General features: G+C 34.9%; 1 protein-coding gene across 1 annotated transcript in view; it reads left to right on the top strand.

The window, feature by feature from the left end:
• Ttc26 (tetratricopeptide repeat domain 26) overlaps positions 1–15,867 on the top strand; it is a 337,099-nt gene that overhangs the window by 93,331 nt on the left and 227,901 nt on the right. The window contains exons 6-7 of the mRNA XM_090415574.1: positions 10,985–11,054; positions 14,529–14,630. Coding sequence (XP_090271700.1) covers positions 10,985–11,054; positions 14,529–14,630 — 172 coding nt within the window. The remainder of the gene's footprint in view (positions 1–10,984; positions 11,055–14,528; positions 14,631–15,867) is intronic.

The following is a 15,867-nucleotide window of genomic DNA, read 5'->3' as shown; positions in this document are numbered from 1 at the left end:
ACTATGAAACAGCCAAAAATTCTACAAACAAAAGATTTAAATTAAAGTAAGTGATTCTGTTATTAATTACTTATGATGTATTATTATACAGGTATCTTCATGGAGTCAGAAACAGTCTGGGTAGTTATCCTTCTCAAAATGAAGGCAATTGATGTGAAGATACTTCATGCACAACACTTAATTATGTTTGTTATTATTTATTTAGTCACAATTTTTAGGGAAGATGGAAATAGATAGTGGAATAAGTAAGGCAGAATAGAAAATATATGACTTCTGCATTGAACCAACCCTGGTATCGTCTTGGGACTGGCTCCCACTGATAAGACCTCAGTAAAAGTCAAAAAATAGTTTGGGTAGTTACTTTCTCATAATGTTTTTGCATGTGATACTGAGGCAATTGATGTGGAGAGTGAACTAGATGAGAAGTAGTAGCTATCAGTAGAATAGATGGGAAGATATTTTATGCACATACTTTGTTTGCTTTTGCTAAGGTAAAAGATTAAAATGAGTATAATTTCTTGGGTTGTTTAAAGGTCAGAACTGAATAACTGTGAGGAGACCCAATGTTCATTCCTCACCTTCTAATGATACACTTCATACTAGAATCTTTCAGTATCCTGAACAAATAAGGAAAGGCTGGCAGTTTGGGATTTAGCTGATCAAATTACATTCTTATTGGTTTAACCTTCCAACCGGCTGGTACAGATGAAATAGTCAGCTCTCCCTGGCTTTTTTCATGGATCAAAACTTCGTCAGCATTCTGCCTTTTGTCATGCCATTACCTTCCTCCATTAATCTCGTTATGGCTATTCTATAGTCATTAGTGGATTAACTGTTGCTGAGTGACCTTTGTGTCCACCCTGTCTTTACATCTATTGTGTTGCTTAGAATTTCATTTACTGTCCAAAGCTATTTGACTTTTTTTGCCTCTAAAATGATTTATTGTGTCTCTTCCCAAAAATTGAAACGAATTTCACATATGCAAAAAAAACAATCCTGAAATAACCACCAATCAGCCTTTGCAACGAATCTATTTACTGATAGTAAATTTGGTATATTTTATTCTACAAATCAGTGCACCGGAAGAGTTGCACTTATTGTTCTTTCACTTTACTTATAATGTAGAAACAATTTTTTTCGAATTTCAGAATTTTCAAATGTTTGATTTGAAAATATTACGTCAAATATTTATATTTTTAAATAATATTTATTGAAATAAATATGTCCTTTTACTTTCATTTCTAGCCAAATAGCATTATATGGATCATCACATTTCAGTTTTAGAAACAATTTTTTGTTATTCATAAAGACAAAAATAAAAAAAAATGTTAAATTGCTAAATTGTATTACTCAGTTTCCAATTGTGTCTTTTTTGTATCAAAAATTTATATCCAATGATATTTTAGCAGAGATTCTTTGCCTTCGTCTTATATTTATTTGTATTATGCATATTACGATAATATCCAGTGCATATCCTCATAGATATGTTGAAAATATAATGTGAAAAATATCATATACAGAATGATTCAAAATTTTTGCTCATTTTGAAGATTTTTTAATGCTTCAAACCCCCCCCCCTCCCTCGTTATCCTCTCTTGGAACTCAATTACATAACTACTCTAAACTTCTACAGGTTTGAAAGCTTTTCTAGACAGTATTCAAAATCTATTACTTCATTTTACCATTTTGACAAAAGATATACGGCAATCAGATTGTACCGTGAAGCTTCTAATTCTGCACTATTTATTTGCAATATAAAACCAGCTGTTCTATTGCCTGCTGAAATTATGTGAAATTTTAGAAATAATAAGCTATATTTTCACCATTCAAAATTGTTTATATGCATACCACACAAAAGAAAGTTCAGTAGTATTATTTTTGTTTGTTTTTCTTTAAAAAAACCTAAATATTACTTCTGCTGCTGCTGGAAGCTATTTCTGAAATAATCTACATCTCATAAATAATTGGTAATATCCTCTTAGCTAGACGAAAAGCTGAAGGGCTATTACTCTCAGCTATTGAGAAAGAAAGGGGAGAACACTAAAGTGCCTCAGGCTGTAGTGCAGAATACATTAAGAATGTCTCGTTTCCTTTTCGATTGTTGATTACCGATATCCTAACAGAAATACTGACATTTTATTTACATGCTTATACATTATTTATGCCAAAATATTTTCTTAATTTATCATGATCATTTTCACTTTCATTATCGAAAAATTAGAAATTATTTCATACAATTATCTTGAAAAAGAGGATTTGAATTATTTTCAAAGAAAAGGTGCATATGCGTTTCATAATCTTCTTTATTTTGGGGGGAAGGGGGATATAGACCTAATCAATCTGTGGATATTTCAGAGAATTTATTTCATAAATCGTTCGCAAGACAACTGTTACAAACATAAATCACTTGGGGAACATACCCATTCATTTTAGTGTAAAATAGTAGCAAAGGTTCAGTTACTTTAGATATCTAATCTAGAAGAAAATGTTATGTCTGCTGAGATTAGAATCTTATGTGAATAATTTTTCTGACATGATTTCTCTATTCATTATAATGTAACCAATTTCCAGATTTTTTCTCTCCTGCAGACTCCATGATATATATGCAGTGATTTCTTCTTTGTAGTACAAGAAAAAAAATCAGATAACAGAAAGAAAATATGTAGTATTTTCTTTTCCACTGGCTGAATTTACAATATTCTTTCTTTGTATTCTGAAGAGAAAGTGCAAATGACCTTTTTCTTACAATTTTTGCCATTATAACATCTGATATAATTATCAATGACATTTTACCGTGTTTTTTTTACTACTTTTATTACTACCTTATTTTATTACTACTTTTATTACTACCTTATTTCTGTTTCTCGTGTTTGAAAAACACGAGAAACAGAAATAAGGTAGTAATAATGTTGATTCTGTCAAACTTCATTGTAGCAGAAATTTTTATTACAAAACTTTGTGATATATATATCTCCAAAACAAGAAATTTGGAACCCATATCACAGCAATGTTGAGTGTTGGCAAGGTGAAAATGTTCACGTTATTCATATATTTCATTTATTAACTTGAGGGGGGGGGGCTATACCCAACCCCTGTGTTCCGGACTGGTAGGCCGGTTCTCCTTGAATTCTAATGACTCGAACTTTGAAGACTCGAAAGGGGATTCCTCCCCCCTCCTGGCACCTATGGCGCCCAACCACCTGAGTCCGGACTGGTAGGCTGGTTCTCGTTGAATTCTGATGACTCGAAAGGGAGATTCACCCCCAACCCCCCTTGCGCCTATGGCGCCCAATCCCCCAAGTTCTGGACTGGTAGGCCAGTCCTCCTTCAATTCTGATAACTTGAATTTTGAAGACACGAAAGGGGGTTCCGACCCCTTGTGCCTACGGTAGTTCCTGAGTCTCGCGTCTTCAAAAGGGGGACTCCTCCCCCTGGCGCCTATGCCCCCCCCCCAAGTTCTAGACTGGTAGGCCGGTTCTCCTTCAATTCTGATAACTCGAATTTTAAAGACTCGAAAGGGGGTTACGACCCCTGGCGCCTAGGGTAGCCCTCGAGTGTCGAGTCTTCAAAAGGGGGACTCCACCCCCCCTGGCGCCCAATCCCCTGAGTTCCGGACTGGTAGGCCGGTTCTCCTTGAATTCTGATTACTCGAATTTTGAAGATTTGACATTCAGGGTAGCCCCCTGAGTTTCAAAACGTTTCAAAAAACGTGACATAAAAAGCTTATCATTTTATATATATATAGGGTAGATTTTATTTTATTATTTTTTATTGTTTTGGTGAAATACTTTACCTGGAATACTCTTTCCAGTTCAAGAGAAACTGGAAAGAGTATTCCAGTTCCTCTTATATTTTATTCCTTCGAAAATATCACTCTGTGTTATAAAAAGAACTTAAAAATTAGCCTTCAAGATGAAAAGGAAACAGTACATTCAGGTATTCCTCTATCAATATTTGTAGTCCTGAAAAGGACTGTTTGATGGCCCTGAAAAGAAACATTTTTTTATTTCATACTGTTCAAAATTTAAAATTCTTGAACAGTTTGGAACACCCAGAACCTCTGGTGCCCTGAGTGTAAAAAGCAGTTTTACACTCAGGGCACCAGATTTTTGTTTCCTTTCTGATATTTTTTTTATTACACACATAACAGTTGCATGCAGGTATTTTTTATTAGCCGTTGGTAGATTTTCGGGATAATGGTTGAAGTTAGCAGCGTTCAACCTCAGATGTCTGGCAGGACTGCCTGTTTTTCTGCTTGCTAAAGAAGGCGCATCTGCATTCAGCAATGCTTTTGCAGTTTCTATTCTGTACTCTAGATATGTTATGGTAGACAAACATTTTTTCTTGTGCAGAAGGAAACTGTTCCAAATAACAAAATCCAATATATGTCCAAATACTTTTTTGTAATATTTTTTATGCTGTTTCCTCATTACAGAGTAGAATGATAGCTGCTGATCGCACCTGTCGACTCCACCCATAGTGTCATTGTATGCACACACACAGCAGTTGGTTTTTCTTTCTTCAAACCATCCTTCTCCACGGATTCCGTTGATGGATTGTGCAGGGAAGACAGCAGAAAAACATCTTTTTTGTCTTTCCAACGTAGTGCAAAAAATTTCCCTCGTTGATAAGCTCGGATTTTCCCCTTCGATAGCTTTCCTGAAAGCCAGATCTGGAGGTATGTCTCGCCTTTTTGCATTTACAGTACCATAACTATCTGTATGATGCAGTAAAATCAAATCAGCGAGTTCAGGACACATAGAGTAATTATCCATTGTAATGCAGTAACCTTTCCCCAGTAAAAGGTTTAGTAACTGCATTGCTGCATGCATCGACAAGGGGAGATTCAAATATTTATCATGATTGATTACAGTCTGCTTTCCCGTATAAGGTTTGAAATCCCAAACCTTATACTTTCCGATTCGCAAAGCATAAAAAATTTTACTCCATACCTCGCTTTCTTTTTTGGGAATATACTGCTTACATTTCAGTCTACCTTTAAATGGCATAAGGCTTTCATCGATACTCAAGTCTCTCTCAGGAATGAGTGATCTACATTTCTGATGGATTTTCATCAGAAAAACATAAATTTTGTTAAGGACTGGGCAAGGATGTGTTGCCTGATTGTATTCCTCATTATTCTGAAAATGCAAATACTTCATGATGAGACTGAATTGTTTTTCAGTCATAACATCACGAAACATTGGCGTGTTCAGAATCCAGTCTGTAGACCAATACATTTCAAGAGCGGGCTTTTTCATGATACCTTGCACAATCAAGAGTGCTATAAATGTAAGGAGCATGTTGATATCTATTGGGCTCCAAAGTTTACTGCGAAAATTGCTGCTTGCCATCTCGTAAATGAATTGTGTCTTGGGTATACTTACTAATTATTCCTTTCTGCCCAGCTCTAAGCTAACGTAGATTTACTAACTCCCACTGAGAAACAGAACAATAGAACATGCAGCACACTAAAGAGCCTCAAGCAATATCTGAATATTTTACGGGCAGATATTTCTTGTTTGGTTTTCCACTTTCTTTATTCTGATATTGCATTTGAAGGATGACAGTGATTTTAAATATTAATTTCGCCTATTACTGAATATCACATAATTTACTGATTTATAATAATCAGGAAATAATATGTATATTTTGTGATTTATAATTTGCTAATTTGTAATAATCACCACATAGTTTCAGTATCAAAAAATTACAGTTATGTGGAACAATTACTAATGAAAAATAACGAATTAAATAAAAACAGTACCTATGTTTCATCACAGTTTTTGGGTGTGTGATATGATAGTGATGCAACGGGGGTGGGGGGTTAAACTATCAGAGGTGAAATAAAGTTCAATTCTATTGTGAAAGGAAATGAAATTTCACATTTGATGCATTTGATATACATATTTTGAATGATAAAAATAAGCAAATATATCGCTTACTTTAAAAATTGGAGAATAAAATATCTGAATTATGCAGAAAATATCTAAATATAAATTTAAATCATAACTGTTAATTTCATTTTGTAATGACCAATTATACAAGGAAACCAAGAAAGTGAAAGTACAAAGAACAGTGGATTACTATACAATATGAAGAAAAAATGTAGTGTTATGATTAAAGAATTTCATGTTATTCTCTATAAAGCAAAGTTGCTCAAGCGTGTCCTAAAGGAAATCTGTGAAGTATTATTCGATTTCGATGGTTTAGTAGAAAAATAAAAATAATATAATCTGGAACGTCAGCAGCCAGTTTTCGTTTCTTTTTTAAAAGAATATTTCAAATAATTATCGTGAATTAATTTCTTCGAGAACAAAGAAAAATATTTTGCCTAGTAAAAAAATTAGCACAAAAAAATTAAACATTAAATTGGTTCTCCAAGGTAAGGCAATATTTAAGTGAAGAAATTATGCAAGGATCTTTATTTTGTCCAGACATTAAAATTGTATTCTACAATAAAAAGAGAAAACAAAAATATAAATAATTTCTCTATTTTTAGTCTATCCTATATAACTAAAATCTAGTTATCCAACATAGAACAAGGAAGTGCATTTCTTGTTATATGGCAACTGAGAGACAGCTACGAATGTGAGATAATCCGATTAACCGTTCTCTTCAGCTTGAGGGTTTATCACACCTTCTAACGGACATGACAGTCAAATTGCACTTCTTATCCAGGTTCTTTCAACAAGTGGGCTGAATCATATCCAGATTTAGCTAGACGTCTATAGATGTCCTGGCCGTTTGGGAGATTAAACTGTGTTAGTGCAACATAATGAAATTTCATGCCAATAGAGGTTATCACCTGTTAAAAGAAAGCCCTCTGTTTCCATCAGGGAACCAGGATAAAAAGTGAAAAGTCAGCTTCTGGATTAAACTTTAACTCAACATCAGAAGAGTTCAAGATTGGTACATAATGTTGAGAAATGTAAAGTTTTGCATTTTGGGATAAATAGATCATAAGCCATGTATCACATTGATTTTTCCTGTACTCCAGGAAATAGATGAAGCTAGAGATTTGAGGATGGTAGTAGACAGAGAATTAAAGTTTAGAGGACATATTGCTAAGGCAGCCCATAAGATTACTTGGCTATTGAAGAACAATGTTCTTCAATATCCAAGTAATCTTATGGTTCTTTATAAGGCCTTGATATGCCCATATCTGGATTATGGTGCTCAAGTCTGGTCTCCTGGGTTTCTTGGGGGGATGAAGAAGCGTTGGAGAGGATTCAGAGGTGAGTGGCCTGTGGAATGTTCTCTATGAAGATAGATTGAAGGATTGCAGAAATTGGTTGATAGGAGAAAAAGAGGGGATATGATAGAAACATTTAAGTTGCTTAAAGGAGTTTATAGGATAGATGCAGGGGAAATGTTTCAGCACTTGGCTAAAGGAATCATCCCTGGAAGTTGAATAAAGGTGTGGTTAGTAGGGATGTGTGAGGACTAGATTTTTTGTGTGGAGAGTTGTGAATGAGTGGAATGGGTTGCCAGAGTCAGTTGTGAGTGCTTTGTCTGTTAATGGATTCAAGGAGAGATATGATAGATGATGTGGATAGATTGGGTCTCACGCAATGAGTCCGACTCCATGGAGGTGCCCGTATAATAACGATAACAAATGGAAGAGAAAAGGAACTAGCAAAGGAATTCGATAAGTACCAGATTGACATAATAGGTATTTACAAAACAAAAAAAAAAAGACAAAAATAGGTGAGATTCTTATAAGCAAGAAATACAATTAATAGTAATTGTATTTCTAAGAGATTGATAGTAATAATAATAATATTATTATTATTATTACTTCATGGAGTCCAAAGACTCATCAAGGAAGGGCACCTGCTCTACAACTGTCTCCACCACTCAATCCACCAACCACAACGAACCACAGCTACACCAATGCCATCTACCGCCCACCATCACCAGCACTAGTATTTTCACAGACAATCACAAACATCCATGCTCAAGGTGAATTCGAACCCACAGCCTTTTGGCTGGAGAGCGGATATGCTAACCACTCGGCCAGCTAGACCGGCAATATAATTGGGCTAGAAATGTTTTAAATATGCAGGTATAAAAGTTTTCTAGTGACTACACTGCATAATTCACAAGGGCTGGTTAGAGGGATTGAATTCCAGATGATTGGAGTTGAACATTGATAGTACGCATCTATTAAAACGATAAATAAATTTGAATGTGAGAATTATAGAGGAATTTCCTTAGTGAGTATTTCTGGGAAGATTTATGCAAGCATACATTAGAAAAGGCTAATTAAGATTATGGAAGGAAAATATGGAGAAGAGCAAGCTGTGTTTAAGTCTATTAGGGATTGAACTAGAATTGAGCCTGAATTGAATTCTGACAATAATAATCAGAGAAAAGAAGAGGTAATTATAGTATTCAGCACTAAATACAAAGATAATCTTCTTGAATGGAATGGCAGGTGGTATCAAGTGATGTGGGCAGATATCAAAATTGAAAATTGAACGAGACTTATTTGTGTATATGGTCCCACAAGGATCTACTATGGAAGAAATGGAGGAATTTTGAGGCACTACAGAACACAGCTGACACAAAGAAAAAGGAAAAGTTGGTTTATGTTAGAGATCTAAACATCATGGTAGGAAATGATTACTAGACATAGAAATGTTTGGAGGAAATTTGGAGAAAAGAGCAAAACTAATAATAATGGTATATGAAAACAGAAGATAAATTCTGGATGTCTGGAGTAATTACTTTGAAAGATTGCTACATGAAACAATCCGTGATATCAAGGTGAAAAATGTTAAAGGGAAATGCAGTCTGCTATATTTAAAAAAAAATAAATGAATAAAATCCACTAATGACTTTATTTCTCTTATAGGTAGTAGGTGAAGTTGTTTAGCCCTATGTAACTTTTTGGAGACTGAGGGAGCAATTCAATCTCAAACCAGTTAGAGCTAGCTGACCTGACTATCAATAGTCATAAATGGCATCCAGTGAAGAGATGGTTGACAAGTGCCACCTTCTTGCGGTCCCTAATCCTAACATATATATTTATTGTCTCAGATAGTGTGGATTCTATGGTCGATTTTATTGAATTCACAGGACGAAAAACCGGAGTAGATAAAACCTGCTTGCTGTACCAGAGATCAACTAACTTGGGAACTGGTTGAAGAAAGGCTTAGAAAATGTTCCTCTAGTTGGGGACTAGAATTGAACCTAGGTCTATCTTCAGGTGGTCAGGAGCCATAGAGTGCAAACACCCTTTCACTGAGCTACACAGGCTTTGGAGGAATGCAGTCAGAAGTACATATCCATACATGAGATAGAAATAGCCATCAAAAATCTGAATTGTGGAAAGGTAGCTGGAGTAAATAATATTATTATTATTATTACTTGATTTCTTCAGGGAGTCCAAAGACTCATCAAGGAAGGGCACCTGCTCTACAACTGTCTCCACCACTCAATCCACCAACTACAATGAACCACAACTACACCAATGCCATCTACCACCCACCACCAGCACTAGTATTTTCACAGACAATCAAAACATCCATGCTCGAGGTGGAATTCGAACCCACAGCTTTTGGCTGGAGAGCAGATACGCTAACCATTTGGCCAGCCAGACCGGCAATATAATTTGGCCAAAAATGTTTTAAATATGCAGGTATAAAAGTTTTCTAGTTGCTACAGTGCATAATTCATGAAGGGCTGGTTAGAGGGGTTGAATTCCAGATGATTGGAGTTGAACATTGATAGTACGCATCTATTAAAACGATAAATAAATTTGAATGTGAGAATTATAGAGGAATTTCCTTAGTGAGTATTTCTGGGAAGATTTATGCAAGCATACATTAGAAAAGGCTAATTAAGATTATGGAAGGAAAATATGGAGAAGAACAAGCTGAGTTTAAGCCTATTAGGGATTGTCAGGATCAAATTTTTGCTTTAAGACAAGTAGTTGAAATATTGCAAGAATCTGTACTTAAATTTTTTAATCTGGAAAAGGTATATGACATGGTACCTGGAGAAAAGTTGAACAAAGTACTAAGATTAGATGGTGTAATTAAGATGTTATATTGAGAAACACATATAGCCTGTATTTGAGTTGTAAGTCAGCAGTTAGAATTGAAAGAAGTACATGAAGATTGTTTAATGTTAAATCAGGTTTGAGACAAGGATGTGTATTATCTCCACTGTTATTCATCATCTATATGGATCACATTATGAAAGAAAGAAGCATTAAACCTGATATCAAAATTTGAGATTCATTTTTTGAGATATCAAAATTTTGAGATTATGCAGATGATATTATATTGCTAAATAAAATCAGTACAAGCCTGCAAAATTCCCCTAATTAGTTTAAATAACTGTTGTAATAAATTATGAAATAGAGAGTAACATAGAAAACATCAACTGCATCCTGAATACAGCATATAGAACAAGTAAAACATTTCAGCTATTTAGCCGCAATTTTTAGCGAAGACAGCAAATTAAATATGGAACTAGACAATAGAATTAGCAAAGCTGGTATGATAGGAAGTCAAATGAATAAATTTATATTAGAGCAGTTAATTAAAACACTAAATTAACTGTATACAAGACAATATACAAACGAGTTTGACATATGGATCTGAGAGTGCTGGATTAGAATGAAACACTAGATGTAAAACTCTCATCAAGTTTTTGACGTGTTCTCTTTGAGATATTCTTTGTGACATGTTCTCTGAAAATTTAATCTAAATGCCATTTTTATTTAAATTAACATGACTTCTAGGAAAACAGATAAACTTTTATAAAATATAAGCTGATTAAACTGAAAATTTAAATGCACCCTAAGCATAAATTTTCCCATCTTTATTCAGATTTTTTTTTTTAATCACATGCAGTGTAACTGTACATGTTGATATTTATAAAAAATATGCATATATATTTGAATATTTAACTGAAATTCTGTTAAAGTTTTTAAAAGCTGATGATTTTTTTTTTTCTTTTTTCATTATAGGGAGTCACTTGCTTTAAATGTCTATGTAGCCCTGTGTTACTATAAGCTTGATTATTACGATGTATCACAGGTAAGTCATTTATTATGTATATTTTGATCTGCAAAATGGCCAGTTACATATTACTGGTCATTTTTCCAACTGTTAAGAATCCAGGTGTACTTGCATATTTTATCAAAAATTTATTCTTCTTAATTGATGTCTTTGTATATTTTGCTGATGATATTCTAATGATGATATGGATATACTCTATTTTCTCAAAAGTAAGATTTATCCTGGTCCCACAGGAGGATCATAAATGAAAAGGGTAAGCATAATACATGAATCCTGGAATTAATACAAAGGTTTTTGTAAAAAGTGCCAAGTTTTGGAATTTTAACACTTCAATCCCATTTTAATTCCTTTACCTCCTCGAGAGAGGAGGATCTCTTGACACCATTTTTGACTTACTGGATATTGACAAAGTGTCATCCTTGCAGGAAGTGAACTGTGATCAGTTTTAATCCATCGAATTTTGACTGTATGGGGAATTTATATACAGCCCACACTCTGTCTTTGTGGAGAATCTCCATTTCCAGCTGGTTGAATTTTTTCTTGCATCTGAACTGCTGCAGTCTCATTTGGCATTCTTTAGTTAGAGGTTACATCCACTTCTTAGTGATTATAGAATAACATGTATGCCACAATAAATAACTTTTTTATTATTATGTAAATATTTCATCTTGTGTATCATAAAACATCATCAGTACAACTGCCAAACAACAATAAGAATTGAATTAAAAACACTGTGTGCATGCTTAAATTGGAATCTCTCTAAGTATACAGTCACATGTTTGTTCATAGATTAAAACTAATGGGCTGAAATTAAAGCTAATTAAGTTAAATTAAAATATAACAGATAAATTTATTTAATATAATTGAGGATAACAATTTCCCAAACTTTTGGAATAGTAAGACAGTTGTTCTGATTAAGATTAGGTGTATGAAATAAGGCTTCAGCACTATAAACATTCATTTTTATATATGGATCTATGTAGCAGCTTAGCGTTTTGCCATTGGATCCTATGGTTAGCGTTTTCAATTCAATGTTGTGCAAGGCCAGATTTATGAGGTTTGATAAGCAGGATGTGGTCTTGATGTTCAGAGATAGTTTTATTTATGGATCCTCCTGTTTGTCCATAGTATGACAATTTAAATGAACATTGGTGCTTCATATACATCTGGTAACATCATTGGTGAGAGTTTGTCTTTTGGAGAAGTTAGCAAGTTGTGAATTTGGTTGATGGGTTTATAGGTAGCAATGAGTTGATATTTTTTCATAATTTTTGCCCCATGTTCAGAGGTGCTTTAATATATGGTGTAGGAGTCCTGTGGGCTTCTTCTTGTCTTGGTTGATATATAGGAGAGTGGTAGATTATTTTTTTGGATTATTATTGGATAATATCTATTTAGTAAGCCTTTGACAATTTCCTGGCCCACGTGTTTTCACTCCCATCATCACTGACTAACATCATCCTCCCATAACATTCTTCCTTCTACTGGACACATAAAAAAATCTCCCTAGAATTCCTTTTAGCATCATTTGCTGACTGCTGCTCATAGTACACTTGTTACCCTTACTAAGTGAGTTACCTTCCTTGCTTACTTTTGTACTCCTCATGTAATTGATTATCTCCACTCATCTTGTGCCACCTCCACAATACCTTTTTCTTCCAGATTGCACACTCCACCTCTTCAGTCATCCATTTTAACCTACCTTATTTAATCTCCCATCTCCTGACCTTTGGAATATATTCAGTTGTTGCCTCTGTGCCAGATAATTCCTGAATAGAGACCATGCAGCACTGATTTCTTTCCCATACAATTCCTCATTCCATGGTATCGCTGCAAGCTACCCCTGAGTTTGCCATAATCACCTGCCTTATCGTTCCACGTATAACTCTTTCTCACAAAAGTCCTGATATTGCTGGCCACCACCCAAGTGATCATTTCATGGTCACTTTCACCAACTGGAGGATGATGCAACATTTCATTTACAACAATATCTTCTGATGAGATAATCAAATCCAAGACCCTAGATCCTTGTATGGCCTCCGTTACATACTGCTTGAAGTAGTTATCTCTTAAAAACTCAAGAAATTCATTGTCTTTGGTTCCTAATGCTGTCTCTTCATTCAAGTCTATATTACCATAATTGAAATCACCCTTTGCTTATTAGCCAAACCAGTTTGTCTAAACATTTCCTTCTCACTGCCTTCCACATTACCAGGTCTTTAGCAACACCCTCTAAACATTTCATCCTGTCAACCTCCACTTCAAAACCACTCAGCATTTGCTCCTCCACCCTAGATGGGCACAAATCCTCTGCAGTCATCAATAACATTCCTCCTCCCTTTTTTGCTTTGTCTGTCTTCGTGAAAGACTACATCCATCCATCTCTATTCCTGTCAGAATATCATCCTTGTTCAACCATGTCTCACTTATACCAACAATTTTTGGGTGAATGAACTCTATTAATGATACAGTTTCATTCCCTTTGTTTTGAATACTTCTAACAATTGTAAATATACACTAGCTCATTTCTGTTTCTATAACAAGACCCACTAACCCCACTTCTCAAACATGACTCCTTTATACTCTCTTCTGTCCATTCTTGTCTGTTATCACTGATATTACACCCCTCCCCAGACCTAAATATCACCCCCACAGCTTTGACTGTCTTAATCCTTGCTTGTGCACTCATATATCTACTCCTGAAATCATCATGTACACTTTTCATGCAGTGTTCCTTTGTCTGCCATGACCTCTCCCATTTCCCCTGTCCACTCTGTGTTCCTTCTCTCTTATTCTCTTCATTCACGTCACTCACCTTTCCATTCGCAACTTGCCTACCTTACTCTCCTGCTCTTCCACAACACCCCTTGCTTCCTCAGGTCTTACATTCACTTCAGTTATTCTCTCTTGCAGCAACAGTTTCTCCAACCGATTCACACCAAATCCATTCAAATGTAGCCCATCTCTTTTATACAGCTCTATCTGCCCATCAAACTCACTCCCACACATTCACAAAGTGAACTCCTTTCTCCTCACATAACTCTGCTAGCACACTATTCATGATCTTTGCTTGCCTTCTCAACTCATCATCATACCTGGGCAACATGCCTACTACCTTACCTATCACACTGTTATCTTTCACTCTCCTTAACAGCCTCATGATATCTCTTCTTATATTCTCCTTGTTACCAGTCAGATCATTCGTGCCAATTACCACTACCAACTTGAAAAATATGCTGATTCTTCATGTGGTATGTAGTACTTGGTCTATAATGCCTAGATAAAGTCTCACAAATTTTATGGAAAAATTTTATGCAAAAAATATTTCCAAATCCAAATTTGCATGGATTATATGAAATATTTCATTAAATGATGAACAAAATGGATAGAGCTTGGCTTATATATAAATTATATTTGTTTGTGTTTTTCCTTTTCTAATAATTATTCACCTTTAAATGCTGTTACAACATTTCTTTCTATTCTAACTTACAGGAAGTACTTGCAGTATATTTACAACATTTTCCGGATAGTGCCACAGCAATAAATCTTAAAGCTTGCAATCATTTTCGTCTTTATAATGGAAAGGCAGCAGAAGTAAGAAACAAACCATGATATTGACTGTTAATTACTAGTTTTAAATCGTATTAATGTTCATTTTTGATACTTATTGAATATACACTATAATTATATTTTTGAATAATTTTAAAGTCAAAGATCGAAATGCCATTTTGGATATTTAGAATTATTATTATCATTTCAAAGTGCTACAGTTATATGGTGTAAATGGGACATTTTATTGAGCTATTCATACTCTATTTGAGCTGTAAGTCAGCAGTTGGAATTGAAGGAGGTACAGGAAGATGGTTTGAGATTAAATCAGGTGATGTTAATCTTAGCTCTCTGCTTTATGCAGATTTATTTATCTGTATGGAGTTCTCCTTCCTTTTTCTCTCCCATCCCTATTGGGGCAAGTTGAGCCCCCCTCAATGGGAGTTAAGTATTTATGGCTGTAGATCCGTGTGTGTTCATGGGGCCAGTTTGCCTGCTTGTGGGATGAAAAATGCCAGATAAACTGACGGAAAAAACCCTACTGCCCACACCCAAGACCCAACTTGGCTATGGCTGAGGAAGATCCTCAAATTCCTCACGTCTTCGACGGGAATCGAAGCTGGGACACTCCTTCCCCAGTCATATGGTTGCGAAGCACACGGCAACTAGGCTAACCGCACGGTTTAATGCAGATGATATTATACTTCTAAATAAATCCAGTACATATCTGCAAGATTCCTTGACTAAATTGAATGACTTTTGAATAAATTTGGTATGAAAATCAACAATAAAAAGGCAAAGGCTATGAAAATAGGCAGAAACATTGAAAACGTGAACTGTATCCTGAATGGAGAATACATTCAGGACACTTCAACTATGTGGCACAATTTTAGTGACGATATCAAATTAAATATGGAAATAGACAGTACAATTAGCAGAGCTGGTATGGTAGAAAGTCAGATGAATAAATTTATATGGAATAAGAGAGAAATCAGTCAAAACACTAAACTGTTGTATACAAGACAGTGTTCAAACCAATTTTAATTTATGGATCTGAGAGCTGGGTTAGAAATAAAACACTTGACCAAAGACTAGAGACCACAGATATGAGAGTTCTGAGAAAGATTAAGAAAGTGAAGAGATGGCAACAATGGCAATATGAAATTAAAAATGAAGATATTAAGGAAAGAATTTGACATTGTTAGCATTCAGGAATGTGTTAGTAGAGCTAATCTTAGGTAGTATGGTCACTTAAACAGAATGGAAAAGGAAAGGAAAGGTT

The sequence above is a fragment of the Typopeltis vanoorti genome, chromosome 3 (assembly GCF_054136105.1).
Source record: "Typopeltis vanoorti isolate ZY-2024b chromosome 3, IOZ_Tvanoo_1.0, whole genome shotgun sequence".
NCBI lineage: Eukaryota > Metazoa > Arthropoda > Arachnida > Uropygi > Thelyphonidae > Typopeltis > Typopeltis vanoorti.
Note: the sequence above shows the minus strand (reverse complement) of the source record. Positions and strands in the feature narration are given on the sequence as shown.